The sequence below is a fragment of the Phaethon aethereus genome (assembly GCF_964289735.1).
Source record: "Phaethon aethereus genome assembly, chromosome: 1".
Taxonomy (NCBI): Eukaryota; Metazoa; Chordata; class Aves; order Phaethontiformes; family Phaethontidae; genus Phaethon; species Phaethon aethereus.
In genome coordinates this window covers 34,468,181-34,485,382 of record NC_138575.1, presented here as the reverse complement: position 1 = coordinate 34,485,382, position 17,202 = coordinate 34,468,181, and the positions used below count along the sequence as shown (strand labels likewise).

General features: G+C 37.4%; 1 protein-coding gene across 1 annotated transcript; it reads right to left on the bottom strand.

The window, feature by feature from the left end:
* Positions 1–5,262: 5,262 nt before the first annotated feature.
* IRAK4 (interleukin 1 receptor associated kinase 4) lies at positions 5,263–17,111 on the bottom strand (the record flags this gene model as incomplete). Its single annotated transcript, XM_081996323.1, has 11 exons — positions 5,263–5,295; positions 5,395–5,553; positions 7,344–7,406; positions 8,226–8,409; positions 10,933–11,083; positions 13,096–13,214; positions 13,521–13,585; positions 14,260–14,420; positions 15,238–15,435; positions 15,759–15,904; positions 16,951–17,111. 11 exons carry the CDS (start codon positions 17,109–17,111, stop codon positions 5,263–5,265), a joined length of 1,440 nt encoding a protein of 479 aa, XP_081852449.1.
* Between the last annotated feature and the right edge of the window lie 91 nt (positions 17,112–17,202).

The window sequence follows — 17,202 nt, the reverse complement described above, 5'->3', positions numbered from 1 at the left end:
TTTGGAGATACTAGCTTGTTATTGACGTCTGAGATTGCACTATATAATGTGAAGATTGCAATAGTTGTTGGTTTTACTGAGTTCTTTTATATGCAGTAGAAATTTGACACCTCATCTTTTTTCATTTAATCTCCTACACTACATCAATCCAATTCAACAGCTCTGATCCTCAGCTGATCTCCTGCTTCCCCTTAGCTACTGTGTTCTTTTTCTGCCTCTTGCCTTCTCCCTCTAGGGAAAGGAGCTGGTCTTCCGAGTGTTTCTTCTCTGTACTACCTGTCAGGCAAGTGTCACTGTTTTTTAAACATGGCTCATTGTGCACTGTAATTAAATGTATTTTTAGTTGAACTCTGAATCTTTTCACCACACTGCATTGACTTTGAGGTTTTTTTTTTTTGGTTGGTTGGTTGGTTTTTTTGTGTGGTTTTTTTTTAAGGAAAACCTTTGAGGATAGCTGTTAAAAATTACTGCTAGAGGGTTTTTTGTTTGAATTTAGTATTCCTGCCCATGTGTCAGCCATACCAAGAGTGCACATACATTTTTATGCTTACTTGAGCCAGTAAAGAAGTTTATCTTTTTAATACCAAATGTTTTAAATAGTGAACAGTTTGACCTGATATGGTTACGTGCATGTTGTGCTTTGGCTTGTTTTTTGTTTTGTTTTTTTTTTTTCCTAATCCAGCCCTAGGTAGATGAGGGTAGGAGGTAGAAAGCTTAATCTGGAGGATGGTGAGAGCTGGTTAAGTGATTATGCAAGGGAGTTTATAATGAGCTGCTTTAGAGTTCGGCCCAAACTAGACATTGCGAGTTATCTTACTTGAAAATATTCTATGCGGGTGTATGAATGCCTGACCAGCCAGCAGGCAGTCATGTCCTGCGCATGTTTTCCCCTCGCCTTCCCCCTAAAAGAGAACCGTACAGAGTCTTGCGCTGCCGACTGCCTCTCCAGGCCACCAGTGGCTGTTCTCCTGACAAAGCACTAAGAAGCATCTCATCTTTTTGTGAGATCTGTCACCTTTATATCCGCATAGCTGCCTCACAAAACACTACTACTGTTAATGAATGTGCAGAGCCAGCACAAAATGAGGGCATTAATGAAAGTTACTCCTTTACTGTCTCCGATCATTTAATAATTGAAAGTGTCCATTCAGAATTGTTGGCCTTTGTAAAGCCCAGAAAGCAATGCAGCTGCTTGCAATAAACTCACAAGCTATTAAATAGTTGTTAATTAACAGGTAATTATTTTTGAAATGTTTATGTTGCAAGGTAGGGAGAATTTGATGTTTTAAGACACTCCTATCAGAGGTTTGTAAAACTAATCAAGGTAATTGCTCTATTACTTGGATAAATACATCAATAAAGGAAACTTTCTATTTACGGTATCTATGTATTCAATGAAAACCACCTTCAGATGCTAAAATTAACGTAAGTTTACCTTACCTCTTTTCTAATTTACTTTATAAATAAAGATTGATGCTTTAGTTTGGTGTTGTCTGAATTCTTTCATAATCTCTTTAACAAAGATCTATATTCTAACACCATCAGGTGTAAATAGCAGGCAGTTCCCACAGGACTAGAAGGCAGTATAGAAAAAGCGACTGCAGGTAAGAAGGGCAGTGGGCAGAAACAGAATTCCTGGCTCTTGCAACTGGGGAAAAATCAGTATGTTGGAAACAGCTACTTTCCTGTTGCCTTACGGAAGCGGCACAGAGGCCTCTGCAGCAGGATCCAAGTGCCTTCCTCTCTCGAGGTTTTTATGCTTTCAATAATAAGCCCCTTCAAAAAGTTCTTTTATCCTTTTAAAATACTGAAGTAGTTCATTAGTCATTTAACAGTTCTATCTTACTTGCTCAGCATGAGGTGGTATAATTAAACTATTCAAATGATGTTCCATTAATGTTTTTGTGTCTGAACAGAAAGTAGTTTGCTTGAATTCTTCTTGCCCTCAAAATTCAAGCTGAAAAGAACAGTGGTTTGGCTTTTAACTGTCCTGCCAACACATCCCCATGGGGAAGTCAGTGATACAGCAGTTTTGCAGTTGAAAGAAGGAAATGTGAAGATGTGTTGAACTAGAATTTAAGAGAATCATTTTAATGCAGAATTCTATACAGGAAGAAAGCTATTCCTCTAAGAGGAGCAGGAGCAAGGTAAGAGGAGGGACTAGGAGAGGCCTCTAGGTGACCATATCGGCTGCAGTTTTATTTGCCTTTTGGTCAGTGAGCATTAAATAAAACTCTCTGCTAGCCAGCCCAAATATAAAAATGAGGCAATTCTTCCCCCTTCAATAATATGAAGTACTATGGCTGGTAAAAGGTGTGTTGGTTCAAAAGGCAACTGGACAAACTAATCAAACGAAGATATGATAGAAGCTTAATGACTAATGAAGACCTCACACCCTTTTTGAAGTTAATGAGCTGCAAACTGTACAAAGCCATCATATTGCAATGCAGTGTCACTACACGTGGGTCCCGTTCTTGTGCTCTTTCTTCAGCAGCCGCTAATGGCTTGCGCTTTGGTCCCGGGGCTGTGCAGACACCTCTGGTCTGACTGGCAACAGCCATTCTGTTATGCTGTAGCTGAGGGGAGAACTGTTGCCTTTCCTAAGGGGTGCCCTTAACAGCAATTTTCTCTGGCTCATCAGCATTTGCTGTTGTCCTGCTGCTTTTTAGGGTCAGAGTTGGAATCGCAATAAATCACTCTTGCTGTTTTTTGCTCACACTTCCTTCTGGGGGAGACTAAGTGGCTTTATGTTAGTTCTCTAGATCCTTAACATGCAGAAGATTGGCTCTTTCACCGAGGACAGCGATCCTCAGATGCCCTCCATGGTACCTTCCCCGCCAGGACAGTGTAGGCCAGCCCTGTTAGCCCCATCTCTACCCCAAGAACATCTCCTGTCTGCAGCCCTCCTCACCCACCAGCAGCTACCCAATTTTCTCTTGCCTCCAGTTCTGGGGAACTAGATCATCCCTTTACTCACAAAGAACTTGAATGACTGAAGTTACCGATTTGTGTCCTGGAAAGCTTTACTAGAGTAATTAATACACAGAAGTACGGATCCTGGGAGAGGTTAATGTTTTTGCAGGGAATAGGTGAAACAGAAGCCAGCTACTCTTATCCCCTGTCAGTGTCAGAGTTTATGAAGACCTCAAAAAAAATCTTGGGGGGGAGGGAAAAGGGGAAGTTCTCCTTGGACCCTGTGTATTACTAATGAAATAAATAAAAAAAAATTAAAAAAAAAGAAGTTCCTACATCAGTTAGCTAGCTTTACCTAATTACCTAATACCTCACATTTTCATTCCTCACTAGAATAAGTGATTTTTACTTCTTTTGTGAAGTGGTACCTAATATGCTTCATTTTCAGTGAGTGAGGGGAAAACCTCTGCAAAAACTTAGGTACCGACAGCAGCACTACAAATAGTCAAAAGAACTTGCATGCTTGTAGCCAAGATTCTCCTAACACTTAGAACATCACGGCTGGTGCATAAATAAAATTGTTCCACCGCACCAGAGGTGAACAGAGCTAGCTGGGGAATTACTACAGCAAACGTACTTCAGGACAGCACTATGGATGTACTCCAGCTCCAGGGAGTAGTAAAAAGCAGACATGATCTCATAAGAAACCTTCACATAACAGCTGGAGGAGGTGTTTAAAACTGAAGAATGGCTTAAGCAGATTTTATTCTCATTTAGCTTTCTGGCAGCTTTTTTTTCTCCACAAGCCCAGGTTCAGAGCTGTACAGCTTTATTCCATGCAGTGAGGTTAACATAATGTTATTATCAGAAATGCAAGCAACATAAAATGACTATTGTTTCCAAGGCTCTAAGTTTTAATAGCAGAACTAATCACCTGCAACAACAATGCAGAGTTTCTATTTATGTTAACAGCTTTTTACACTTTATGCTCAATAAAACTAGAAGCTGTTTAGGTGGTTATCTTTTTCTAAAATAAACAATCAGTTTTAAAAGGCAATACAGAATGAGCTAATAGCCAGAGATGTAATGATATAAATACAAGCATTAGAAATCACATACTGTCTACAAAGATATGTGTATCTGTGAATGCAGTCAGATCATTTCTCAACATTTCCTTTTCCGTTGATAATCATGGAATTTCAAATTTAGCTGTAAGCCAGATTATTTTCCTACCCCTAAGCTGTTAAGAAAAAGTTCATGAGGTGCAAAAAAGGTTTATATGAAAATAACCTCTTTCATTTACAATGGTACTATTTTCATACCTACTTAGTCCAAACCATCTGGAATATTACTAGTCACTTTTTTTCTAATTTTAGTCTGCTTTGACCTGTCAATAGATTTATTTTGGAAAGAACATTTCCATGTTGCTTCTTTAGAAGTGTAGTATAATATTTATTAGTATACTTTTTTTTTTTTTAAAGAGCTTTATTATTTGACTAAGGAAAGTTCAGAATTGGTCTTAGAATTATTATTCTGGCCCCTTTAAGAAAACATACCATCTGTATTTATAATCCATATGGAATCTTCTCCTAAAATGTAAAATATTCAAAGTAGCTTAGAGTCCTCCTATGAACAAAAATTACATGGTTTATCATCATACGGAGTTCACTGCAAGAAAGCCATACCTATTTTTGCATTTGCACCGCACGGTAATTATTTTGCTTGTGAATCCTGGCAACCAAAAACCAACCTAGTGTTGCAGCGTTTATTTGACCAAAACTAATCCTGAGAAGACTTTTTGAAAAACACTCACATTCACGAACACTACCAGTCCTTTCACACTAATATGAACTCTCAAGTTAAAACGCTAAATAAAGTTTGTTTTAAATGGTACTACTATTGTCTTTTCCCCAAAAGACAACATAAGTGCCATTTGTATCTATTAAATGTTGTCTTCAATAGAAGAAGGTCTAGTACACCTGATCAAGAAAGCAATTTGCAGAAAAAACATTCTACCCTGTTACTGCCATACGCCTTTGCAGCAGACATACTTGATACTTGGAAATCAAAAGAATCAAATAGATTAAAAAATGGAAATGCATTTAGAAAGCTGTGGAGAAGATGTACCAGCACTGCAATTTGTTAACTCAAAAAAAGTTTTCTCATGTTGAGGGCCCAGCTGTTCAGTTAACAAAAATAGCACAATGGTGACAGGCTAACAGCACACCTTATATGCAGACCAGAAAGTTCTGGAAAGCAGAAAAGCTGATAATTTTGCACTAAATACTAATTAAATATTTCCTACTGGTCTCCATTTCAAAAACATTTGTGTATCAGAAGAAACATCTATCAAATTTTTATCTCTTGTAGATGCTGGTGGACCTGCAAGAGAACAGATAGAAATATAAATACCTGATACTGTAACCACATACACGTGCACACAGACACTCAAACAAGCCTTTTATCTGAAAGACTACATACCATCTTAATGTCTGGCCTTCTGGTTTTTTTCTCATTCAGGCACTGATCAGCAATTGAATACATTTTATGAACTGAAGGTGCATCCCAGTCACTCATCTTTTCATCAACATAATCCTCAATAGTTGCTTCCTCATCCTCAATTTCATCTTTGATACTTAACTACAAAAGAGTTTAAACCAATGAGCAGATAACACCGTAAGCATCTGAACATTATGTATTCCACACTAAGACTTTGAAAACTTGCTTTTGAGTGTTTTCTCAACCACTTTTCTAGACAAAGAATGACAATGGTTCAGCAGCATAATTATTCATCAACATCTGCAGAAAGAGCACGTGAGACTATAAATGTACTACACATTTTTATTATAAATTATTTATAATTGAGTTAACACAAAATTGTAAAGTAATTTTCTTTAAGCTGCATCATACAGCTTTAACCTTCTCCCCGTTCAAGGCTCAGTTTCTTAGTATTGTCTCAAGACATTAAGGGAAGCAGCATGATCAACATAAAGTATTTATGTTTACTTAATAACCCACGAATATGCAAGCTTAAGTGTGAGTCATTTCTTTTTTTGTCAACTTTATAAAGCCTCTTTCTGTAAACTAATGCTTTCTGTCACCAGTCTCAGTGGCTGCTGTATCTATTCTAAAGGAAACTTCTAGTCTGAAATAAATTTTTATTTTATCTGACTGTTTTAGTCCAAAGCCCTCCAGCTCCAACACACTTGAAATACATTATCTGTAGTCAAAAATACTGTTTGAGGAACACCTCAGACAACTCAGCACAGTGAATGAAGTAAGAAATAAAAGGTCAGTGAGTAGAAGCAGATCTTCTGCCTTCCTCTATGGGTCAGTCTGAAATTGCTGACTAACATTCAACTACCCCAAAATTTGCAAAGCTAAGGATTCCACATTATCTTGCACTGACCATCCTCTTTATGCTCCCAAATGTACATTACAAAGATAAACTGTACCAGTCAAACCATACTTTATATTCCCTTTTAGAGCCTATCTCTGAAAAAGCCTGTTTAAAAAAAAAAACCCCAAACCAAAACCTCAAGATTCAATTTGACAGGTTGTCTAAGCTCAACAAGGTAAGTATTATGCCACTCCAGAAGATACAGCTTAGAGGAAAAAAATTGTATTAGTAGCACACAGGTATTCTTAAAGCTGTGAACGAAAATGATCTGCTATCAAACAGGATGGAACAAAACCAATCCAAACCTCAATGCTATTTCATACTTAGTAAATAAGTAAATCTTTATGTAAAAAAAAAAAATTTTAGGAAAACCTTGGATTAAGTATTTCAGAATTTAAGCTAAGTGAAAAGCTAAATTAAGAACAGCCTTGTAAGATTTTTAATTCAAGAGAGCGAACTCTGAGACATTAGCTTGCTAATCAGTAGACTGAATTACTCATTGAATAGTAAAAAAGAAAACAAAATTCAACCCTCCCCGCACCCTGCAAAAAAGCCCTTACATTCCAAATTTCCCTAAGGTTAAAACCACAAGGTTTTTGCAAATTATTAGTAAAGTTGAAGGGGATGAAAATTGATACAGGAATGGTAAGAAGTATAAAGAACCATAAAGAAACAACTGAGATGAATACTTTAAAATGTTCTGGTGAATGAGGAATTATCAGGGTATCTAGGTATAACAGAAGCACACTGATAAAGCATAATGTTATTACAATAAGAAGCAGTATCAAAACAAAGAGAATTATAGTATCAGATAGGAGGGAGATGACCTCGGGGACTGAACAACCTTCTACGAGCCAAGAGAGAAAAGTTTCAGCCTCACCTCTAAGACAAACATTGACACAAGAGATGTTTTCATAACTATGTCTTTTGATGACTAACTTGATTGTCTCAGAACCTGTTAACTGACTGTGTTTTCATATAAAGTGATCCTGGAGCAGTGGGAGGGGAAGAGAAAGCAAAAGGAACATACCAGTAACTGTGGCTCCCGATGTTCGTCTACCGGAGGAAGTCCCGTTATTATTTCTAGTAAGACCTAGGAGAAAAAAAATAAGAAGAGAAAATGAAGCACAGAATAACTCTTAGCATACATACCATGTGCAGAAAGGACCATGATACCCAGCCTTTCAAACAAATGCTCACAGGAGCTGTATTTGTCCAAAGATAGCTCTCTACACAACTGATTATTGTTGCTGTTGTTCCTACCTTTATTTTCATTAACTGTTATTAGCAGTGTGGCTTATGAATTTCAACACAAGTTTTTCTCACCCTACACTGTGTTGCTTCAAAGGAAGATGGAAGGATTTCCAAAGTATTCAGTCACAGTATCTTGCCAACCTCCCCATGAAGCTAAATGCCATGAAGGAAGTGGTCAATAGCAATTAGGGTCTTGGATCTATTCAGAATGGATTCACTATTCTCCTGAATGTTAAGTTCATGTCTTTTTTGTATTCAGCTTTAAGGCAAATCCCACATGGACAGCATACTTTTTGTGCTGAAATATAGTAAAACACAATTTTGGAACATTTTCTTTAAAATTGTTTTCCAGCCTGAGTTACATTTTTGTACGACACTATGCAAGAAAAAACAATGTTCCACATTACTTCAAACTACATTTAGCTAGAACGTGGAATGTTATTTTACTCTGAACTTTCACATGCAAATTCAACATACTCAAATGATTTTAAACCAATAGAAGTTTAGAAACACTATCTTAAGAGCATTATCTATTGGGCAAAAGAAAAATGATAGATCAGAGTAGGTTATTTAATTTCAGATATTCTTGAACTTGTACGCTTTTATCAGTTAGGTACCAAAAAAAAAAGTCATATACCGCTTCCCACATTCTACTTACTACTCCAAAACTGAAGATATCAGATTTAGGTGTTATCTCTCCTCGCAGAGCTTCGGGTGCCATATAGGCTGCTGTTCCAACAATTCTTTCAGTCATGATTGTTTGTGTGAATGTTACAGATGCTCTTGCAAGTCCAAAATCAGAAATTTTGGGCATATATGTATCAGTTAATAAGATATTTGCACTGAAGGAGAGGGGAGGGGGGGGGGAAAAAAAGCAAAGAGAATTTTCCAAAGCAGTACAGTAATTAAGACTAGTAACTCTTTAGCAACCAAAGGCAAAACTGCTATTTGGACTGGTTCTTGACATCTAAGATATTTCTACATTATTCATACAACAAAAAATGTAAGAGTTAATTTTGTTGGAAATTGCTTGACTTAATTACTCGAAATAAATCAAGAACTGGCTGCATGCATGCAAAAAAAAAAAAAAGGGAGGGGGGCAAAAAAACCCCAAGGCAAAAAACCAAACACCATCCCCCACCCCCAAACCCTACACATACAAAAATTTCTTCTAGGAGACCAATTATGTTACACCCATATTTTGGATCTGAATAGTCTTTCTTTAAGAAGGATAATAGAGAACAGTTAGCTCTGATCAACTGGTACTGAATAACAGTATAATTCTTAACTGTCTACATCTCTACACAGACCTAACAAAAGTAGGATTTTATACCTATTACCTAATATGATGTCAACCATTACAAATACACATGTCAAATTAATACTAATATTCTTATTCTTCTCTTGGAAGAGAAACAGAAAACATTAATTCTGGAATAGTAGATGTGCTGTGTTTCCATTTGATCTCCAGCTTTTACTTTCCATAAAAAAACCCTGAAGAATGAGGCTCATCTAAAAGACCTTAACACTTTCATAAAATACTCAGTGGGATGTATTATAGCATAAAACTTCTACTGTTTTTTAAAATTGGAGCACTTGGAACCATTTTAACATCACTTGATTTAACATTTCTGTAATCCTAATTTTCTGACCCCCTTAATGGAACTGGAAGAAAACCACATAGCCAGATACAACATGTAACACTTACTAGAAACAATATTTCTGACTTCCCCTTATTGTTCACCAAACCTTCTCAACAAAATTAACAGAGCTGTAAGTTACAACAGATCACTTGGTGTTAGAACTGCTGTAAATAGTGTTAAATGTAAGACCACTGCAAAAGGCCAAAGACTAGTCAAGGTGTCACCCACCAACTTTTGTATTTTTTTGTATTTAAAGCTCAACTTCTAAAAGAAGGAAGAACAGGATCACAAATTCATAAATCTGAGCTGCTTATCAACTTGAGTCAAGCCCAAAGAGTGATCGCTTTTTTGATATACCACAAAGAGCACAACAGAAGCAAGTTTTACTGCAGCTGTGAAGCTTCAAGAGATAAATGAACTATTTCCTGGGCATAACCAAGCCAAAGAGCCATGGACAACTGTGAGAACACCCATTTAATCACGTCCCCTCTAGCCTACAGAGAAGCTGTTCTAGTGCCTGTGTGGTTTTGAATTGTCTCCCCATGTCATAGCAAAATGAAGACTGAAGTTAATCTTCCTAGATGTCTCTTCATCTAAGTTTTACCTGGGAGTGGCAGCACTATCAATAACACCAACCAAATTTACTGAACTATTCACACTGCAAGCGCAAGAGGTTGCAAAATGGAATACAAACAAAAAAGAAAACAAAACAAACCCCAAAATATGATCAACTCACAGCAGTTAGAGGGTAGAGTAGCTAAGGTAAAAGAACACGTCCCTTCCAGTCATTAAACTTGTCCAGAGGCTTTAAGCAGGGAAGAAAGAAGAAACATTAATTGTCAAAGCAGCAAGCACGTTCTATGAGGCAGCTGAAGCAAAAGCTTGTTCCTCACAAGCTGGAAGGTCACAAAACGAAAGTGGCCTACATTCAGCAGAGTTGCCAGAAGCCAGAAAGCTGTTGAAACATTCATCCATGACACCCAATCAGCCAGTTGCTCCTTCTTAACCCACAGAAGGAGTAAGGCATCTGGGGCTTTTCTTCAAAGATTTGGACTGCTTTGGTATTTAAAAAAAAAAAACACAATACAACAAACTGTAGCAAGGAAGGGGCAAAAAACCCCAAAACAAAACGAAACCACAAACCAGAAAAAAAACCACCAAATCCTTCCACAAAACCCTCACATTTTCTGAGCTCCAACATGCCTAGAAAAGAGTCTGGTATAACAAGCAAGTGAACATTATCCTTGAGGAATCCTGAACTTTGTAAACCTGACTGAAGTAATTTTAGTGTCTCCAAAATAAATAGCATTAAATCAAAGGAGAGACTGAAAAAATGTTCTAGGAAAAAGAAAAAACAGACGGGTTTTAATCTGAAAAATTCCCCACTTAAAAAGTCATTACGTACTCTAACAGCAGCTTTTTCATTAGCAGAAGTTGTGAAAGAACAGAACTTCTGGGTGTCCTCACAGCACTCAAATAACTACTTGATAGTAACAGATTAGAATAGCCTCATAATTATCTTTAGAAATTCATACTGGTCATGTCTTTGAGGCACAGACAAGATTATGGTGATGGATGTCACTTGCAGAAAAAGATTGTGCCCTTGACTGAAGCAATGCTTCTTGCAGTTTCTTCTCTCTAAAATGACTTTAACAGTGGGAAGAAGAAAAAAGAAAAAAAAAAGGGGGGAAAATGCAGGCAGTGACAGTCAGCAGCTTTTACCTTTTAATATCTCTGTGAATATGATGATTTTCATGCAAAAAGTTGATGCCATTTGCTGTACCTTGAACAATTTTACATCTTGTATTCCAAGAAATTGGTGGAGTGTCATCCTTGAATAAGAAGGGAGAAAGGCAAGTAGAAAGGTGAAAGTCTAACATACATGCTTGCATAAAACAAAACAAAACATACAAAAACCCCACAATCCAAAACCAGCTTCTTGCTATGTTTTGTGGTTTTCAAATAAATCATTACAAAGACTAATAGCACACATTTCTTAATTTATTTGGGCAGAAATACATGTATTTGTCACATTCAGTTCTTTCCCCTGCATTTTGCCTCAGATTAATTCACCCGTTGCAAAAAGTGTTCTTGTGATAATATTCAACTCTGACCCTACAAGGCCAGCTGCACTACAAAGAACTACCTGTATTACAACATCTTCCACTTTGTACCAGCACCAATACCAGAGCCTTTCAACCCAAAGCAAGTAATTCAAAGCAATCAACCGTTCTTACTAACAATGACAAGTCAATCTTCCAGTGGTTTTGGATTTACCACTTCAAGAGTTTGGCTCGATTCATGTAACTAACTAGACCTTAGAAATGAGGACACCTACATTTCAAAACCACTTCTTAGTCTTGCCAGTGGCCAAGGGAAGAGGATTAGAGTACCTCACCATTCTATCACCTCCCTCGCCTGCTCCTCAATGTCCAGACAAAAAGATGACATAAACAAAAGTCCATGCTTCAAACACATCCAGTGAAGTCACAAAATGGAGTTATCAGCAAGAACACACATTCAGTAAGCATATTTCTCACCTATTCGACCTTATCAGAACAAGATTCTTTCTGATTTATAGATCCTGATTTAGATTCTTTATGATTGATATCGTAAGTTTGTCTCTTCCTTGGAAAGGGCTCAGTTATTTCTACTTTAGTTTTCAATTACCACCAATCTTGTAAGCTCACTTGATCATAACAGTCAAAGTTACATGGATGAACGTTTTCATACACATTCTTGTCAAACACTGCTAATTTCTACAGATAAACTTCAGTAAAACCTAGTCTCACTTCTGCACTCAGTTAAAAAAAAAAATTGCACATGTGTAAATGTGTGCAAACAAATCAACCAAACAAACCTGAGACAGCAGTGCTACCAAACATAGCCAGTCCTTCCCCCAACCACTGCTACTCATTCTCATCTTAACACCACTTCTTTCCTGTTAGGGCAGAAGTATTTGTGCAGCCCTGCAGAGGAAACTTCTCCAGGTGACAATTAAAGATTTTTTTTCACCGACTATTTTTTCACCCTTATCCAGCACTTTCTCCAACTACTAAATGCTTCAGCCAGTACAACAGGAAGACGAGTGCAGAAAAAAGCAAAATGACATTTTTTAGGTCTGGGGGCACAGGCGCATTGAAGTAGCGCCAGTTTAAAATGTTCACTAGTTTACAACCTCAGAAGCTGCATTTGCTTAGTATAAAGCAGATTTTTTAACTCCTTCAACAAACTAACATGGACACTCATCTACTACTTTAAGTCTGGCTTGCTGTTGGTAACACTCTTAACAACCATTTGTCCTTCATACACAGAGCTGCTTCACCAAAACCAAAGCAACTTATTATTTATTGAAGGCCAAGGCTAGAAGATACGTCATTTGATTAAATCAGAAGCAAGCATTGCATTTACACAAAATACTAATTAAAAAAAGTACTTCCCATTTGTTTAGGCACTTCAGAAAGAGATACACAGACTATGAACATTGTGTTATAACCACTATCACAAGGGCAATTAACAAAGGGCAATTTCACAATGCAGAATCCAAGAACTAGCAGCAAACATGCCAATGTCACAACTGGGAACAATACTGCAGCACCCTCTGCTCCACTCCACGCAGGCACAGCAAACCCAAGCTCCTGAGTCACTTCAGGTACTGGTACATGACACTGTATTGTCAGCCTGCTTTGACTTTAATGTGCCTAAAACATTTGTATAAAACATATCAGAAGCATACCTGTTATCATATTTGTCTTCTAGAACAGAGAAGTAAGAGGTAAAATGTTGTTTGGCCATTACAGTTCAGTACTGTTTCAAAGTCACTTCATAGGTTTATTTCATATACTTTAGCAAAGTAAGAAAACTGGAAGCTAGAGAAGATTCTACTTACCAGACAAGCAAGTCTGTCAAGCAATGAACCACTGGGCATGTATTCATACACCAGACATGGCTGAGCACCATCACTTGAGAAACCAAGCAATTCTACTAGATTCTCATGCTGACACCTACAGCAAAAAATTATATTCATACACGTTCTGAAAGACTCCCAACATTTGACGAAAATACAAGGCAGAGGGAACTTGATCCCCAATTACTTGTTCTAGCCCTACTGCTCATAGCCAGGTTTCTGCAGTGGTGCTTTAAAACGAACAAAATACACTCATGTTGTATATGAAAGATTCTCACTTAACATGATAATCATTAAGTTATACTAGAAAGACAAAAATAAGGGACCACACTAGCTAACGCATTATCTGCCAACTTAGATTCCCATAAAAGGCTATAATGACATTGTATAACACTGTACTCACTTTGCCATCATTTTTATTTCTTGATCAAATTGCTGTTTCAAGTCCTGAACACTAACATCAACCATCTACAAAAGGAAGTATTTGATGTTAATATCACTAGCCATATTAAAATGCACAGCTGTTCATTAAAAAAATTGTAAGCCTTTCTTTACATTAGTTACATGTAACAACTACTTAACTGTTTACAGTATTTTTTTTACTCAACTCAAAAATAAAGTATCAGAACACGATTTTTAAATTTCCTGGAACACAATATTATTGGACAAAAGGATCCAGTTTCGGCACAGTCACCAACTTACCCATTTTATTTCACTGCCATTACTTACTAATAGCACTTACTCATTACAAAATTAATTATTCACACAAACCATTGGTTAAGAAGAATAAAATTATGCAGCAATACCTATGCAGCTTGTGAATTGCTCATCTGATTCTGAAAGGGAAATCTCCCCAGCACCCCTTCCCTTCTGTCTCTCCTTGTGTGCTGGGGAAGGAGGGGAACTGGGGGAGCACTCTGCTCTTCCAGACAACTTGCCTGAGCCACTCAAAGGAGAGCTACTGAAAAGGCAAGGCTACATCTCTGGTGACTGTGCTGACTCGCACCACTCATGGGACAACAGGACAAGGTTCTCAACCCAACTGATTCCACTTTTTGAAGTTTATCATTCAACACTTTCCACAGATAAACAAGTCTATTCTATAAAGTACACAGTCATTAAAAACATCCAGGACAACTCACAGCAACGAGTTTCTTGACAGCCACATTTCTGCCATTGATGTAGCCTTTGAACACAACGCCAAAGCCACCTTCTCCCAGTTTATTACCTCCAGCTGATTCTGGTCGTGCATCAAAATTATTTGTAATGTTTTCCAACTCATGAAATGAAAAATTATGGAAATCTGAAAGACATATTTGCCATTTAGCACAGAGCTACATTTTCACTTAAGGAACAAGTGTAATGAATAGATTTTCTGCTTCAGTTCTATTAAACCAAAAACTGTCTACCACACAAATCCTGACATAGTGAAGCCCTACTTGCAGCTTTGTGATGAAGATACCAGAAAAAAAAAATGAAATGCAGACAAATATATATAATTAGCTACGCATAATTTTCTTCACACTTAGCACTGTAGCAGCCTGCTGATTGTATTCTTGTTAATACTCACAATACAAGTAATAGAAATGAAATGTGCAGCAGACCACAGAAAGTGCCACACTGCGTCAGGTGTAAAAATATAACTAGATCACATCATGTTTCTGGTAGCAACCCAAAAGTGGACCTTTAGGAAGGAACAGACCAATGATACATGTTCCTAGAATGTTTTCTTTAGTCATCTTTTCTCCAACATACTTAATCATTTCTGACATGCAAAATCCAACTTTAAAAATGCAAGATGCCAAACAGTCTACAAAATCAGTATTGAAAAAGGGCAACAGGATTATGTGTAGCACAAAATAAACTGCAATTTAATTAACAGTCAAGTTTTCCATCACAGCCTCATTGGCAACGTGCATCTCATATTCACTCATCTTATTACCCAAGCTAAATTCACAGCCACACAGAACAAGAGCAAATGCAAGATGCCGTTTCCCATAGATGCATGATGATAGAAATATAGTCATTACTCTAATGCATTGCTATGAGTTATTTCATGTGGGGTGAAGGACAGATCAGCAAAAAAGATTGTACTTAATTCTACCAATCTAAGTGTCTACCTGTGTTACTGGACTGTGAGCTGCTATTTTCTTGACTTAAGTAGGAAGGAGCTGAATGTTGCTTCTCTGTACTCAGAGCTAAAACAGGCTTTACAGATGCCACTTCTTTTTTCTGTATAGGCAGTTGTTTCTCATGTATAGGCAAGGTTTCCTGTGAAGAAAGAGGCAATCTAACTTCTTGTGCCATCCTTACAGCTTCTGAAAATAGAATTTAGAAAAAGTGTCAAGTACATGAGGAATCAGAAAAAACAAGTAACATTAATGCTAGTATTTACTAAGATTAGGAGACATGTAAGCGCCATGAGAAGATTATATTCTGCCACCATGTGCAAATTGCAGAAGTCTTTATTTAAACTTGAAACTCTTATTTAAACTTGTTATTACAAATAACGGAAAATAGAAAATATATCCACTTTTGGTTATTTTGACCTAATAATTTCTAATTTTCAGGTTACTGTGAAGTTCTTTAGCATCTTAGAAAACTAAGAACACAGTACAAAATGCACAAGAGTAACAGTTACCTGGAAGCAAAAGGCTTGCTGGTGCTAGGAACTGATTCCTAATCAGCAGATCCACCAGATCACCAACTGTACAGTTTGTTGTTCCCCAGTCATAAAGCAATTCACATGTGGGGCTCTTTCCCATTTGTACAAATGCCTCAAATCTCCTTAAAAGATAAATTAAGACTGATATTTAAAAAAAAAGTGACCTCGAGAACCATGAAGAAGGGGAAGATATTAAAGGTAAATGACAAAAAAAAAAATAAAAACAACCTGCTGAATGTATTGAACTGTATTGTACAATTATTCACAAATCTTTTGAAAACGCAGCTAAAAAACCTGAAGAAATTCAAACTCCGGGAAAAAATATGGAAAAGATGGGAAAAACTAATGGAAAAATACGCATACATGGCTTCAACATTTTGTCCAGGACCCATAACATATTGACACATGGAACTAACCAAGAAGAGCATGTCAGCGAGAGACAGAGGACAAGTCAGAGCCAGAGCAAATGGAAAAAAAATTGTTTTCCATCCATTTGGCATTCACACTTCATTTTGAGTATTTTGAGATGCGCATTAAGGAGAAATTGAGATCCCGTACTCTGGCTGATTTATTATTATTATAGAAAGACAAACAAAGATTCAATGCTAACATCACTAGAAAGACTGGAAACCCGAGATGATATGTAGGATATTTAAAAGGTCATAACCTTTGAAATAGCTTAAGGATTCAACAAGCCCTTCAAGCAACAAGGTGTTTGTAAAATACTGCTGACATTACTTCTCAATTAAACTTGCTAGTTTTAGACCTTGGGCTCCCCACATTTGTTGCACATTTTCTTGGGAACAGTGAATTAGGAGTTTACAATCCAGTTGTCTCTTGTGTGAAGATGCACAATAAAGTCAACATTTACTAGACACCAGGGTACAGAAAGTTACACAGCCAATGCTCTATTGCTAAAAATAGGTATGTCTGTGGCTCTAATTAATTCTACTTTCCTCAGTCAATTTTCTTTGGCCACAACTTGTCTGAAAACTGAACTACAAAACAATTAGGAGTAATTACTCTGAGTTCCCTAAGGAAACAGTACTGTAACACGCAAGCACCCGCTAGCACATACACTGCAAGAAGTTACAGCAATGGGATGAACAACGGTATTTATGTTAAACAGCTATTAAGCAAGATATGTCACATGACTTCGATGCAAGACCTTATATGCATTTGGTTGTATCTGCTTTCACCAGACGCGTCGGTTATGTCTACTGCTAATTTCTTCCACCCTTCTTGGGGATCGATGAAATCCGCCAGCCGCCTCATGAGCCCGTAGCCAATGCAACGGACGTACGTTGAAGTCGTTACGGGCTTGCTCATCTTCAGCTCCTAAGGCACACGAACGGCGCCGTTACCCAAGGGGTTCGCCGGGGCTACGGCAAGCCAGACAGGCCTCAGACCCGACGGCGCA